Here is a 16,708-nt window from a genome sequence, read left to right on the forward strand (position 1 = left end):
AATTAGATTGATTTAGCCGAGTGCAACACGTGATGAACAACAAATTTAAGAGCTAAGCCCTATTAGACAAGATAAGTCAAGCATATAACATAAGTCAAACAAATTTACCAACCAAATTAGGTTCATCAAAATGGTTGATCAGTCAAAGTAAAATGAATGGATCAAACGAGTCAAGTGAGATGGACAATTAGGTCGAAGCTGATTGGGGTTGAGTAGTTCTAACAACTTAGGATATGCAAGCCAACCAACCCAAGTCGAACGGGCTAGACAACTCTATGAGTTGTGCCCATGCAAGTCTAGCTAAGGATGCATATCAAGTAGATTGATTAAATCAACCACAACATACAACTTATGGTCATTCAAGTAGTAGCATTCTTCCCTTTGGAGAGGGGGAAGTTACTTATCAATTCACTTACATGTTTAACTTTGAAGCAATCCCCAGCAAATTAACCTTACAAAATGTTTAAAATCTAAGCAGCCTCCAGAAAGTCACTTATCACTTTAGGATACAAGACACAGCATTCTCTATTTGGCTGTTAACATTAGCCTCGCTCGTATCGCCAGCTTATATTCTTCTTAAATTTCGGATATGAATTTTGATTCCTCCTCCATGTTATTTGTTGCTTAGTCAAGAGGAGAGGCTTTGCCAGTGTGTTAGTTTAAGGCTCCAGGAATTATGTTCTACATGTAGAAATGACTAAATATCCACAAGCAAAAAACCAGATCACTGACACAACTATGTTCCTCTATTAACACAATTTGAAACAAAAGGAAACAATTAGGTAGAATAAAAAACTAACTAAAGCAAGCTGATTAGATGGTCACCACATTGACCTTTCAGAATTAGCAGGTGGTGTCACCTTGGCTGACATGCATGAACTTAAAGCCTCCTCTCTTGCCGACCGGTGTTCCTGTTGGGTGTGCATGAGTTCAGTTAGATATTCGGACTCAGTTGTTTACTACTTGGGCACGTATTTCTGAAAATACAAGTTGTTTACTACTTGGATGGTTGTTGACTTGTTTTACAGGCATAATTGCTGTTGGCAAACTTGAAAACAAAAAGGAACCATCGCTTCATTAGACAGCATAAAGTTGAGCAAATCATTAAGATAAGATTGAAAGCATTTAAAAAAAATTATGCAGTAATTGTATTTTTCAGCTTCAGATTTATGTACTGGTTTCTTTCATTTTGAATTCAGGGGAAAAAATATATCTAGATAAACAGGATCCCTTCTAAATTTGGAAACAAGCATAATCCTTCAGTTCAGTAATAAATGACAGTATGATTTCTTATTTAGATAGCTACCAGGATTACTTTTGATGAAAACTGATACATCCTAATAAGGTGTTTCGGTAGATTATGAAACTAGTAGATCCATTTGCATATTGCTAAGTTATTGGTAAAAACACAGATGCAGTATACATAGAAGTTGAGATAATCTTACTATGCGAAAGGGGAATTCATCTCCTTCAAGCATGTGTATGATTTGCCCCATCTTGGGACGCTTTTGAGCGTCCATGTCTATACAGCGAAGGCAAATCAGCAATACTCTCTTCAAGGCTCTTGTTGACGGCTTAACCTCAATTGACGGATCAAGCACTTCCTCGTCATGCTTTCTTTGTACAGTACGCTTAAACCATTCAACCATGTTTACCTGTGCTCACAGATTAACCACTTATACAGGAGAACAATATGAGAAAAATTGGAAAAGTCGATTTAAACCAACCTCTCCTACTGGTCTGTTGTAATCTACTGGACTTCTTCCAGAGATTATTTCCATTAAGAGAACACCAAAACTGTATACATCACTGCTCTCGTTAAGCATACCGGTGCATGCATATTCAGGAGCAACATAGCTGCACAATTGTTCACAAAAGTGGCAAAATACAAGTAAATTGTCAGAATACAAGACAGCATATTATTTGAAGTGTGCGTAGATATGAGATAATATGCGACATGTTTACTTGAGGTAACAGCAAATTGAGGCTTAGAAATAAGAGAAACATGCATGTCTGAACTTTGGAGTGATACAACTTACCCAAATGTTCCCATTACTCGGGTTGTTACATAGCTTGAACCAGAGCCCAAGACCTTCGCCAATCCAAAGTCTGACACTTTCGGATACCATTGCTTGTTTAGAAGAATGTTACTTGATTTGATATCTCGATGCACAACTTTAGGCTCCAACCCTTCATGCAAGTAAGCTATGCTGCAATTCAATAATCATAATAGGAAGACCATACAAAAGCTTAGAATTTGGACAACTTGCATGTTAAAAAGCAAGTGGACTTGGTTTCTTTAATTAAATAATCAGAATCAGTTCTTTTGACTCCATGGTTAAATGAACAAAGAATGGAAGTACCAACCCTTTTGCTGTTCCAATGGCAATTTTCATTCTGATATCCCAGGTTAGTGGACTAATTAGTCCAACATCACCATGTAACCACTGCTCCAAAGTGCCATTGTCAATATATTCATAGACAAGCATCCTGAGCCAAAATAGAATTTTGACATGCATATGAGTAACCAACAAGATAATGGGCTTTACTGAAGAACAAAATGCTTTAATGCTTTTGATAGGTTTGATCACCTTTTAGCACCTTCAGCACAATATCCAATGAGTCCAACGAGGTTCTTATGCCTTACTTTTCCAATGGCTTCAACTTCCACCTTGAACTCTTTTTCTGCTTGCCCCCTGTAGTACAAGTTTCCATCATAGAGAATTAAGCATCAGCACGAAACAGTAGCATATGAAATAGGAATTTCCCTAAACATGTAATGTCCAAATAGTATAACAAATCTACTATTCTTATAACTTCATCAGTAGCATTATTTGTTCAACAAGAAGCATAAACCCATAAAATAACTTCAGAAATATAATCAAGTTTGATGACATTTCTTCATTTCAGTAAACGGAAATATGGTTACTAGTTGCAGGTGAAAACATCTCTGATTTGTTATTTGTAATTATGTTGGCATGGCCATTCAGCAACATAACTGTAATAATGGTAAAGTAGTTTCACAGATAATTAAAAATTAGAAAAGGGGAAAACCTATCAGGCCAGCCAAGTAGAGAACAAAAAGAATCTAAGAACTCAAAAGAAAAAAAAAACAAATTTGCAACACAGACAAATCTAGGTATGTTTGCCATATTTTGTTATGGCTCAAATTGCAACAAAACAGCACCCCATTTGGTCGACAAGTATATCGTCAAATCTCTAAGCTCACACTGACCAGGAAGGGAAAAAATTCACAATAATGAAAAAGCACAACTTTTGACCAGATGGGCGATAACATAAAGCTGACTTCAACTAAGTGAACCTAATATTCAGACGTGCTTTGAGCCCTAGAAACCGATCGTCACTAAACACCGAGGAAAGACTTTTACCATAAACAAATAAATTAGCACCGATCGGAATGATGGTTGTGTCATTCATCAAAACCATCCCAGATATATATGGCTGTTTCTTGAAGGCCAAACAAGGCAAATTGAGGTCCACTAATCGAACCACATCGAAGCTTACCAACGTCACACAGCACATTTTTCTGCTTCCGCAGCAGAAATCACGACATGATTCCAAAATGCTGTGCTAAAAAGCAGAAGAGTGAAAGGAACGTGAATGATCGGGACTAGTTAAGAGTAGCTTCCTACTCACTTGTTGTTTAGGAGATTTTTGACGGCGACAATGGAGAGATCCGGCAAAACACCACGGTAAACAATCCCATAACCCCCCTCTCCAATCACATTCTCGGAGTTGAACCCCGCGGTTGCCGCCTCCAGCTCCGCCAGCGTGTACCACCGCCCCCATCCTATGTTCTCCATCTTCTTCTCCTTCTCCAGTGACACCGACGAGGAGGCGGAGGACGAAGAAGACGAACCTTCAGACGGCTTCACGACGGCAACCACCTTCTTGGCCTCTTCCTCGCCCTTAGCATTTCTAACTGGAGTGATCTCCGCGATCTCCTTGGTGGAGGTGGGAATGAGGGGAGCGAAGCGGCGGTTGCCGCGGGAGCGGCTGCAGCGTCGGAGGGAGAAGAAGAGGAGAGCAAAGACGAGGGCGGCTGCGGATATGGTGAGGAGAGCGTAGAGGGGGAGGCCGAGCAGCGGCGTAGTGGAGGCAAGGAATCCGCCGGAGGGATCCGCGTCTGCGCCCATCGCCGACGGAGCGTGACCGCCTTCTCGGAGCGTGAGAACTAACCGTTACGAAGAGAGAGAAAAGGTGCGAGTGGTTGTTATACCCGGAGCGTAGCGTAGAAGAGAGGAGGGAGAGCGTGAGAGTATTCAAAGCGGGTAGGCGGCGACAAGGAGTAATTGTTTTCGGTAAAATGTTGGCAGGGTAACCGACGATTGGTGTGGGAACGGGTATTATCCGTCGGTGGCTGGGCGACGAAGCGTGCCGAGTGAACTAGCTACCGTCCTCTACCCATCACAAATTGTTTCTTACTCGTTAAATTACCCGATCAGGCACCGGCACCCTCGCCAGCGCCCGAAAACAGACGCCACACCACCGCTTCCAGCTCTGAGGAATCCAGGTAGAAAAGCGGGTGATTAACTCTCGAGACAAGAAGGAAAGCAGCAAATGGGGCCCTCATTGACGGTTGCAACAGAAGCAGCAGGTGGAACTAGGGGTGAACAGTCAACTCGTCAAACCGATCAACCCGCTTATATCAACCAGAATCGAACCGAAAAAAAATAATCCACCGGATATAGTGCTGGATGTAGGGTCCTAATATTATATTATCTGATCTAGTAGGGTCGGATAGTTTTTTATCCCAATAACCGAACCAACCCGATCCGTAATCACCCCTAGTTGTAGCAACTAATGTTGATAAGCTATTACATGTTGTAGCAACTACTGTCGATAAGCTGTTACACGTTGTAATAGCTATTTCTGATTAGCTGCTATAACGTGTAATGAGTAATGTCTATTATCATTTTAAATTTTATTTTCTTTGTTATATTTATATTTATATTTTATATTTCATTGGATATAGGGTCGGATATCCAAATAACTGACAACCCGTTGGATATCTGATACATAAAAATCGCCGGATATAGGACCGAATGTAGGTTCCAATTTTACATTATCTGATCTAGTAGGGCGGCCGGATAGTTTTTTAGTCTAATAACCGAACCGATCCGATCCGTAATCACCCCTAAGTAAAACTTCGGGTAGATTAATAAATAGCGTTAAATCTTTTAGTGTGATTATATAAATCATATATGATTTATGATCTCTGACGTTAGAGATATCATGTGTTTGTTATATTCTAAATAAATAAATAATAATAATAATAATAATAATAATAATATAAAAAAATAGATTTACTTTTTCAAGAATCTCCTATTATCAGTGTGGGCTCTATCAATATAAAGAAAAATAAATAGAAATAGTGTATGATAAATCTTCTTCAGTTTCTAAAAATCTATATCTAATTATTATAGTAGAAATGTCATATGCGAGACAATAATAAATAGCATTAACAAAATAGGAATTGCTACCTAATAAATAATATTAAAAAAAATATAAATCTATTACATTATCTATCTTGATCTTATGGGCATGAGGAAAAATATATATAAATATATAAATATCAAGCGTATAATAAAATAAACTCTAGGTTCCTAAGCGATAATGAATAATCAGTTATGAATGCCCTACCTAATAAATAACGTTAAAGCATTTACGGGACATGAACGTAACAGTATGCAACCTCAGAGGCCGAGCCATTTCTAATTTCCCAGAAAAATCGGAGAGCACTCAATCCGTACCTACCATGTCACTGGGGGACTGGCAACCAGAGGCGAGTAAACGGGTGGGTATCGTCGGGTACTGTTTTACGAAATTGGTTGTTGAAGTAGAGCTGTACACTTCACTTTACTCTGCTGCAAAATTTTTAAATTACCGGGATAGCCTCCGATGATGGAGACTATCGGCCAGTGTTAAAATTAGTAGCAGGGGAAGGCATCGCTGGAGGATAAAAAGGTCATTTCAGATTAATAAGGGTGCTTTAGTAAAGAAAAAACAAAAAGGGCGCGCTGTGCTTTTACTTTGGCCCTCATGATACGGAAGCAGGTCAATTGTTGAAATTCAAAAAGAAAGACGGGGAGGTGTAAATTTCGATGGCATTGTTTGTCTAGTATTGTTCCCAGCTATTTGATTTTTAATTAAAGAATAACCTCTTTTAATTAAAGAGGATAGCGAATATATACGAGTGTCTTTTTCGACTAATAAATGTCTATTATCATGTGTGGAGGGAGACATAAGCTCACAACTCAAAGTCATGGCTAGAATGATGGTGAAATTAGTTCAAGGCAAAAGGGAAGGGTTACATGAAGATGAACTATAGGAGCCCAAGCCAACAATGAATATTAACTTAAGATAAGATGATGACTAAATATCTCATCATAGAGAGGAGACATGAGTAGTGGCTAAACCATTGTCGATTCAAAGTCCTTTCACCTTAGAAATACAAATGAATTGATCCCCGATAACTTTCAGATATCGAGCGTATAAGCATTTATCTAAGGAGCATCAACCCTCCAATGCAGGGAGTTCGCCACTACCTCAAGAGGAGTCACACACAGATGGTATGTGTGGCAGTCTATTGGCTAGATCGGAAGTTTCAAAGAGCTAACTCAAAGCGATGATGCATACTTTATCGGGAGTTCAGAGTGTAGACTGAAGCACTAAGAACTTGATGATAACAAGAGGTGAGGGGAGCCATTGTCTAAGTTTGTCAGGAGATCCATGGAGTTGGCCAAGCAAGATGATGATTCCAACTTGATTGTGCTAGTGGTGACTTTCAAATTAGTATTTACACTTTGCTAACTTCTCATTCTACGTATAAGAATTCGTTCAAACATCAACATTAGGTTAGAATAATCATTCGAGAAGTAGTTGGTCTTTCAGGATGTTTAAGACTACATATGATGCATATAAATAGAATGGTCAGTGTTCTAAAACGTGGGCTAGGCTATTGCCTCGGCACTCGGTGGCTAGTAATCGCATCAGAAAGGTGCTAGGTGACCTGTGTAGCACTGGGCGGCCCTGTGCGGTGTTGGGCATCACGGAAATTTTATTTTATTTTTCTTTCCTTTAAAACCCTAAATCCAATACTTTATCGATTCATTTGTCTCTTACGCCAGTTCGGCTGCCTCTCGTCTCCTCAGGAGGCATCAGCTCGATGATCGATAAATTTTTCAGTAATTTATTTTATACAATTAATTTTTTTTTTGTCTTCCACAACGAGTCTCGCTGCACAAAGATTTTGGGATTTTTTATTTTTTTATTATTTATTTAATTCAAATAACTCCTCACTCATATAAGGTAATTCGAATAGAATTTTATAAATTCTAATTAAATTATCCTACTAAACTATATAAAAAATATTTTTTTAAAAATTTTATTAATTTATTTATATTATAATAATATTATATTTAAAATATAAAAACTATAATAAATATTATTAATTAATTTATATTATGATATTTTATATTAATTCATATAAACCATATTATATTTATAATTTTATATTTAAAATTAAAAAATTCTAGTAAATTTTATTAATTCATATAAATCATATTTATATTATTTTATTGATTTATATTTTTTTGATTTATTGATTTTAGTGGTGTTAAGTCTTATTCATGTCAAATATAATAATTCCATTAGAATATTACTTTTATATATAATTTTTTTCTTAGACTTGTTAATTATTCTAAAGTTCTTAAATTTATTCTTAAATCATTTTTTAGGTTATCATAATTACAATGTCAAGCAATTCATTTTCGACGGTATCCATCACTCAACTCAAATCCAAAATTCTTAGGAGAAAGTCAAATGACATTGGATATGAATTTGAGATGTCGACTAATTTTAAAAATCTCGACAAAATTAAATACAAGTTGTGTGAAAAACGATGTCAGGGGAGTATATAAGATCAAATAACACATAGGAAATACTGTATTCTAAATGCATGAAATTAAAAGGTAAATTGTAAACACTTACAGCGATCTCCCGTAGATCTGCAATTGGTGACGGCAGAATGTGATATTCGGACTTGCCGTCAGAAGAGCAATTACAAAATCGAAAAGCTCTCTGTAATTTAACAAACCAAATCCCGTGGCTTCGGAAGCTACAACTCCTCGACTCTTCCACTCATCCCCTTGATGAAAGACTTGGGCACCTTATATAATAGGAATACCAAGGGGTATATTAGTAAATTGCCCTGTGAAACTATATGGACAACGTGGGTATCATGGGTAGCTCATATTTCCACATTCCCATTGAAGGTCGGGGTAGGTCGGCTAGAAAGGGGGTTGAATAGCCTGAAAAAATAAATCAAGACCTTTCTCGTTCTCTGGACTCGGGTTAGCAGCAATAGTATAATAAAAATAAACAATACAAAATTTGAAAGAAAAGACTCAAAATTTTACTTGGTTACAACCGGGGTGGTTGTTAATCCAAGACAATGACAGCACTAGAAAAACTCCTTTATGTAAGCGAAGAAGCCTCTTACAATTTTTGAATGCTTAGACTATTGCTAGGAATTGAATGCTTAAGTCGATTGATTATTTCCTACCTCCAGGGGTCTTTTATAGCTCCTGGAAATTCTATTTATAACTTGAGAGTGCCTCCCAAGGGTACAGAGGGCACCTCCAGTGAGGCGACATGGATAAAACTTTATCCGTTGTGAACAGTCAACCTTGGCCAAGTCGAGGGCACCCTCAAGGCTGTGGAGAGCGCCCTCAATGTTATGGAAGGAACCCTCTATATCATAGGGCGCCCTCTATGGAGGGTGCCCTCAATCATGGAGGGCTCCCTCTACCTGCAGCGTATAAATAGCTTCAGCTTTCCTTTGCATCTTCTGCTGCTCCGTTCGCTTGGGTGATTGCGACCAATCGAAATAGAGCTCACCTGAACCTAATTTCTGGCCTTCTTCTCGAGCAGGCTTTCGCTCTGCCTTCTCGTCCCTCGAACGCCACATACGTTCTTCTTATCCACCGATATACTCTTCCACGGCACCTCGTCCCTCAGACTCATGTAGTCCGTCGGCTCTCTCCCGTGACGTCCTTCTCGTTAGCCGCGTCTTCTGCTCGACTTTCTATGCTCCTAAGTTCCTGCACATTTAGACACAGGGATTAAACCAAAATAGGACCTAACCTAACTTAGTTGATCACACCAAAAATAACCTTGGGGATCCAACAATCTCTCCCTTTTTTTTTATGTGAGCAACCCAAGTTAAGTTAAGGTAAAACAATCATAAGGTAAAGATAAAATTGTAAAAATAAATAAAGTTGCAATTATGCAATAAGGTACAAAGATAAAGATTTTCAAAATTGATCAAAATTTAAATTTTGAACTATCTCCCCCTAGACTTAATCTTCCCTTCTCCACTTTTGATCACGCAAAAAATTGGGGTATTCAATAAAAATCTAAAGGTAAAAAAGTTTTAACAGCAAAAAAATTTGCAAAAAAAATCTAAGTGAAATTTTGAAAAAACTTCTAAGTGAAGTTTGTAAGTTAAGTGAAAAATATTTTAAATGTTAAACCATTGACAAAAATTGAAAGTATTTAATTAACAATTTTATGCTTATCAGTTTGTCAATTAAATATTCAATTCAAAAATTGGCTTCCAGACTGTGGCGAGGCACTAGACCTTTTTGGTTATTGGATCATCAACTACTTCTAGACAAAATCGCTTAATGAATTTAAACATTTAATCTTCTATCTGAAAGCCTAATGGAATTTTTAATTCAAATATTCTTTAGGACCCAATATAGGTTCCTTCCTACTAGGTTAATTAGAAATTTACGGGGAACATAACTTTTCAGAATTTTCCTAATTTGACTTTTATGAAATCTAAGATACTAATTCAGATTTCTATATTTCCTAATATTTTCAGTGTATAAACATGCATGATTTTTCTGATTTTCTATCTCTATTTTTAATTTATCATTTTCTTTTTGCAGATTATCATATAAATCCTAGTGGACATGCTTTGGACAATTGTATTTTCATATCTATGTTTTCTTTTTCTAACTTACAACATTCTTTAGTTAATAACTTCACAAATTTAAACAATTTGTCAGGTGGGAGAGATCGTACCTTACTTACCTTGTCGATCTCATTATCCGTAGATCCCCCTGAATTGTTGCTTTCTTCTGTTGACGCCCTCCCTTCATTGATGCTCTCGATGCTCATTTCAGACGAGCTTGCTTCGTGTTCGTCTTCTTAGTAACTTGCCATCAACGCAAGTCCGAAGAAAGCTTCGACCTTTTATTCGGATGACGTTTCGTCCCACGTCGCCTTTAGGATCTTATGTTTGTTTGTTTAGATGGACTTCTTGTCTTTGCCTTTGTCTTTCTTTTTCAATTTAGGGCAGTTGTCTTTTACATGCCCTTCTTCATCGTAGTCGTAACATTTTATTTTCCTTCTTCTTCTACCTTGCACTTGGTTAATTGTTTAGATTTAAATAATTTTTTAAATTTACGTACCATCAGCGTTGTTTCATCATCATCAAAGGAGGATTCTGACTCTTGTTCATTCATTTTTGCCTTTAGAGCAATATTATATTTTGGCTCCTTCTTTGAATCTGCACATCTTGTTTCATGAACTTCAAAAGTAGAGAATAATTCATCTAAAGTAACAAATTCAAGGTCCTTAGAGATATAATAGGTATCCATTAATAATGCCCATTCTTTATTTCTAAGGAAAGCATTAAGTGCGTACCTTAGCGAATCTCGCGGTTGCTTACCTTTTCTCCGATATTCGAAAGACCGGTGATTAGTTCCTTGATCCTTGAGTGAAGATGTGCTACAGTCTCATCTTCTTCTAATCAGAGGTTGCTGATCTGGTTGTGAAGTAAGCCCCGTTTTGCAAGTTTTGCCTCCGAGGTTCCTTCATGAAGTTCCAGGAATTTTTCCCAGAGCTCCTTGGCGGACTCGTAAGCTCCGATCCGATTGACTTCTTGTGATGGTAGGACGCTCAGCAGATGAAATTCTGTTTTGCCATTTGCCACGAAATCGATTTGTTCCTTCTTTGTCCAGTGAAATTTATCTTTACCTTCGGGTGCTGAAAAATCAATCTCCATTATAAAAAATAAATCAAAATCAGACTTGAAAAATACCTCCATCTTCTTTTTCCAATTGGCGAAGTCCCCTTCGAACTTTGGTGGGTGAATGTTTGATCCGACCGTCTCGTGTGCTTCGTTCGACGGTTAGTCCTCCTGAAGCAAACTTGGCTATGATACCAATTGAAGGTCCAGGCAGGTCAGCTAGAAGGGGGGTTGAATAGCCTGAAAAAATAAATCAAGACCTTTCTCATTCTCTGGACTCAGGTTTGTTGGTTGCTATTATGAATACTATCCTAGTTCCCCAGTACAAAAATTTGTACAAGCATAGAACTATCCTAGCTACCCATGTGCTCTACTGAAGTTAAATTTGGATTGCAAACGATGCTTAACATTATTAATCCAAATTGTCCTTCAGAAGTTAAACTTGAATTGGAAACGATACTTAATATTTTTACTCCAAGTTTAACCGATGTGATCTTTCTAAGTTAAACCATATTACAGAAGTTAATCAAATATCTATTTCAAAGATCGGCTTCCAAGTTAAACATGGCGAGGCACTAGGTCTTCTTGGGTATGGGATCATCCACCACTTCCTAGACAAAGCCTCACAAAGAAATAGGATATTTAACTTCTTACAGTAAACTGGGTTTAACTATAGAGACCTCAATAGAAGCACATTATCGAAACATGAAATCAAAAAATAAAATCGATAACAAAAATGATAATTTAAAATCGATAGCCTCTTGTGTTTGGTTTTTCAAGATCTATACAAAAACATGAACTAGTTATGATGTGGAAACAAATAACTAGTTATACCTTTCTTTGTAGCTAAAGACCTCTTGATCTTCGGTTGTATTCCTCTCCTCCTCTTGGGGGTCGTGTGGACGATGATCTACCAAGATGGAATCCACTCAAACCATTTCTTCTCCTCCAAGACTCTCAAGCCACCAAGGGATGTCAAAATAGAAAACTCCTCTTCTTCTTCTTCTCCAAGTAGTTCGGCCACCAAGAGATCTCCAATGCTTGATGTCGCCGGCCCTTATGTTTCCTTTCCTCCAAGCAAGCTGCCGACCCTCAAGGAAGGAAAACAAGGGGAGAAGGGAAGGGAAGAGGGGGCGGCCACCAAGGGAATAGAAGAGGAGAAAGCCTAGGTTACCCCCATGAATGCACCCTCTACCTCTTTTTTATAATCCTTGGTCATGGGAAAAAAGGAAAGTTTTAAACATAGTTAAAACTTCCTTATTTATGGCCTCCCTTTAAAAAAAGAAATTTTAATAACAATTAAAATCTCTCTCTTTTAATTTTTCTATTGTACATGGCAATAAAGGAAAGTTTTAAAATTAATCTCTCTCTTTTAAAACATGTAGACAACTACAAAAAAGGAAAGATTAATTAAAACTTCTCTTTTTAAATCATGGTTAAAAAAAGAAAAGTTTTATCAAAAATTAAAAGTTTTCTTTTAAACATTATAGATAACTACAAATAAGGAAATATTTTAACAAAATTAAAATCTCTCTTTAATCTTTTGTAGATAGCTATAAAAGGAAAGATTTTAAAATTTTAAAACTCTCTTTTAAAATCATGAGGATGGCTATAAAAGGAAATTAAAATCTTTCTATTAACCATTGTAGATAACTACAAAAAAGGAAAAATTTTAACAAAATAAAATATCTCTTTTAACCATTGTAGATAACTACAAATAAAGAAAGATTTTAACAAAATAAAATCTCTCTTTTAATCATTGTAGATAATTACAAATATGGAAAGATTTTAACAAAATTTTGTTTTAAAACAAAACTTCCTTTTTCCTTTTCTAGTGGTCGGCCCCTAGCTTGGGCACCAAGCTTGGTCGGCCACCTCTTAGCTTCCAAGCCCATGCTTGGCCAGACCCTTGCACCAAGCAAGGATATGGCCAGCCTATTACTTGGATAAGAAGTGGACTTTAAGGATACAAGGATTTATAGAGGCTACAATAGGGACCGAGAGGAGAAATTGGTTTTGGTCTCCCGATGAGCTTGAGTTTCCTGTGTTCGCCCCGAACATCAACTCAAGTTCATCAATAATAACTCATACCACTAAAGAGTTATTATTGAATTACCGCACCAATCCTAAATTACATTATTGGCTCCTTCTTATCATGAGTGTATTAATCTCCCTGTGTTTAAGATATCGAATGTCCATTAATTAAATGAGTTACTGACAACTCACTTAATTAATATCTAGCTCCAAGAGTAGTACCACTCAACTTTATTGTCATGTCGGACTAAGTCCACCTGCAGGGTTTACATGACAATCCTTATGAGCTCCTCAAGGGGACATTGCCAACCTAGATTACTAGTACACAGTTTCATTCTATAATCAACAACACACCATATAAATAATATTATTTCCAAACTTATCGGGTCTATTGATTTATCGAACTAAATCTCACCCATTGATAAATTAAAGAAATAAATACTAAGTATACGTATGTGTTATTATATCGGGATTAAGAGCATACAATTCCATAATAACAGAGGTCTTGTTCTTTTATTAAGTCAGTATAAAAAGAACTAGCTCAAATGGTCCTGCTCAATACACACCTAGTGTACTAGTGTAATTTTATAGTTAAGATAAACTAATACCAAATTACACTACAACCACTCCAATGGTTTGCCCCATTCCATCTTGGTTATGAGCTACTATTTATAATTTATAAGGAACTGATAACATGATCTTCTATGTGATACCACACACTATGTTATCCTCAATATAAATTAAATGAACAACTACACTTAGCATATAAATGTAGATATTTGACCAATGTGATTCTTATTTCAAAATAATTGTTTATACAAAAAGCTAGACTTTTAGTATACACTCTAACAATCTCCCACTTATACTAAAAGACTATGCTACCATAAACACTGCCATACATCTGATTCACATCCCCTCAACATGCCCATCAAAAGCTCTCGCCAGAAGGGCCTTAGTGAAAGAATCTACCAGGTTTTCATCAGATGCATCTTGACGACAACAACCTCTCCTTGTATTAAGTAGTACTTGCACTCTATGTGTTTACTCGCCTTATGGGCTCGTGGTTCCTTCGAGTTTGCTACTGCACCACTATTATCACAATAAACTGTAATAATTTTGGGCAAACTAGGAATTACATCTAAGTCCATCATGAAGTTTCTGAGCCATACAACTTCTACGGCTGCCTCAGAGGCTGCCACATACTCAGCTTCCATGGTGGAGTCTGAAACACATTTCTACTTATCACTCCTTTAGTGTTATGACTCTAGCACCTAAAGTAAACACAAACCTCGAGGTAGACTAACTATAGTCCCTATCTGATTAGAAGTCAGAATCTGTGTAACCTACAGGGATCAAATCATCTGCCTGGTAAACCAGTATATAATCTCTAGTCCTTCTCAGGTACTTTAATATATGCTTTACGGCAGTCCAATGTCCCCGTCCTGGATTATTTTGATATCTGCTAACCATGCCCACGATAAAACAGATATATGGTCTCGTACATAACATTACATACATTAGGCTTTCTACAGCTAAAGCATAAGGAACTGCCTTCATTTTCTCTATCTCTTTTGATGTCTTAGGAGACATCTCTTTTGATAAAGATACTCCATGCTGAAAAGGTAAAAAGCCTTTCTTGGAGTCTTGCATGCTAAAACGAGCTAGGATAGTATCGATATATGAAGCTTGGGTTAAGCACAATATTCTTTTCTTGCGATCCCTTATTACTTTGATCCAAGAATATGTCCGCATTCTCCCAAGTCCGTCATATCGAATTGCTTGGACAACCATACCCTTACTTGTGACAACACTTTGATATTGTTGTCAACTAACAAAATGTCATCTATGTATAGTACAAGAAATACCATCACGTTTCCGTCACACTTCTTGTATACACAAGACTCATCCGGACACTGAATGAATCCATAAGACTTGATAACTTCATTAAACCGGATGTTCCAAGATCTCGAAGCTTGCTCTAGTCCATAAATAGACCAATTGAGCTTACATATAAGATGCTCTTTGCCCTTCGCAATGAATCCCTCTGGTTGCTCCATATGGATGTTTTCTTCAAGACTTCCATTAAGGAAAGCTGTATTGACATCCATTTGCCAAATCTCATAATCCATATGAGCAGCAATAGATAAAAGAATCCGGATAGACTTAAGCATGACTACCGATGAAAGGGTTTCCTCATAATTGATTTCCTCTTTCTGAGTATAACCTTTTGCAACAAGCCTTGCTTTGAAAGTTTTCACCTTCCCGTCTGCCCCTCTTTTTATTTTATAGATACATTTACATCCAATGACTTTTACACCATTTGATGGTTCTACTAGCTCCCAGACTTGATTAGAATACATAGATTCTATTTCAGAGTTCATTGCATTTTGTCAAGATGCTGCATCTTTATCTTGGAGTGCTTCATCATATGTCCAGGGATCAAGTTAATGTTCACTAGGGATCAAGTCTGAAGACTCTCCCAAAAACATGAATCTATCAGGTTGCCTAACAATTCTCCCACTACGACGAGTTACTTCTTGTAGTTGTGCATCATTTGTGACACGTGTTGCAGTTTCTTGCGGTATCTCATCTTGTACAGTTGGTACTAAACTAGACGTGTCTTCTCTAATTTCCTCAAGAACAATTTTACTCATAAGCTTGTGGTTCATTACATAGTCTTCTTCTAAAAATCGGGCATTGGTGCTAACAATGACCTTCTAATCTTTAGGACTATAAAATAAACCACATTTCGTTCCTTTAGGATAACCCACAAACAAGAGAACTTCTGTACGTTATTCCAACTTATCAGTATCTCCCTTCAGCACATGTGCTCGACTACCCCAAATTCGAATATGCTTCAGACTAGGCTTACGCTCATTCCACAATTCTATGGGAGTAAAGGGTACTGACTTAGAAGGTACCATATTCAAAATGTGCACTGCTATTTCCAGAGCATATCCCCAAAATGAATTTGGTAATTCTAAATAACTCATCATTGATCTAACCATTTCCATAAGAGTCATATTCCTTCTTTCTGCCACACCATTCTGTTGGGGTGTACCAGGTGCAGACAGTTGGGATTGAATCCTGATCTCTGATAAGTAACTCCTAAACTATCCTAAGAGGTACTTTCTATCACGATCAGACTATAGTGTCTTGATACTTTTACCATGACATTTCTCTACATCAACCTTGTACTCTTTGAACTTATCAAAGCACTTAGACTTGCGGCGCATCAAGTAAAAGTACTCGTATCAAGTAAAAGTACTCGTATCTCGAATAATCGTCTATAAAAGAGATGAAATATTCGAAAACAGCTCTTTCCTGGATAGTCATAGGTACAAATCAGAATGAACCAATTCCAACACATCTTTGGCTCTATATCCCTTGGCCTTAAAAGGTCTCTTGGTCATTTTCCCTTCCAAGCAAGACTCGCAGGTTTAGAAAATTTTTCACTACCAATGAATCCAAAAGTCCACCGGCTATTAACCTTTGAAACCTACTCAAGTTAATATGACCTAACTTTAGATGCCAAAGATATGTTTGGTTCATTTCCGAAGATTGCTTTCTCTTATTAGAGTTAGAAGATGTGTTATTAATTTTCATTTGTTG

General features: G+C 37.1%; 1 protein-coding gene across 1 annotated transcript; it reads right to left on the reverse strand.

Moving 5' to 3' along the window:
• Nucleotides 1-349: 349 nt before the first annotated feature.
• LOC122001846 (probable receptor-like serine/threonine-protein kinase At4g34500) lies at nt 350-4,348 on the reverse strand. The gene is made up of 7 exons (XM_042556802.1): nt 3,658-4,348; nt 2,592-2,696; nt 2,368-2,490; nt 2,040-2,210; nt 1,728-1,857; nt 1,446-1,655; nt 350-911 (listed from the first exon to the last, which is right to left on the reverse strand). Exons 1-7 carry the CDS (start codon nt 4,155-4,157, stop codon nt 822-824), a joined length of 1,329 nt encoding a protein of 442 aa, XP_042412736.1. The 5' UTR covers nt 4,158-4,348; the 3' UTR covers nt 350-821.
• Nucleotides 4,349-16,708: the final 12,360 nt, after the last annotated feature.

The sequence above is a fragment of the Zingiber officinale genome, chromosome 7A (genome assembly GCF_018446385.1).
Source record: "Zingiber officinale cultivar Zhangliang chromosome 7A, Zo_v1.1, whole genome shotgun sequence".
NCBI lineage: Eukaryota > Viridiplantae > Streptophyta > Magnoliopsida > Zingiberales > Zingiberaceae > Zingiber > Zingiber officinale.

Bases quoted from the DNA above. Each gene is read 5' to 3' on its own strand.
- LOC122001846 (XM_042556802.1), bottom strand. From the start codon at position 4,157: ATGGGCGCAGACGCGGATCCCTCCGGCGGATTCCTTGCCTCCACTACG. The intron at 2,697-3,657 runs GTGAGTAGGAAG...CTTGTACTACAG, and splicing joins AAAAATCTCCTAAACAACAA to GGGGCAAGCAGAAAAAGAGT. The intron at 1,858-2,039 runs GTAAGTTGTATC...ACAATTGTGCAG, and splicing joins CGAGTAATGGGAACATTTGG to CTATGTTGCTCCTGAATATG.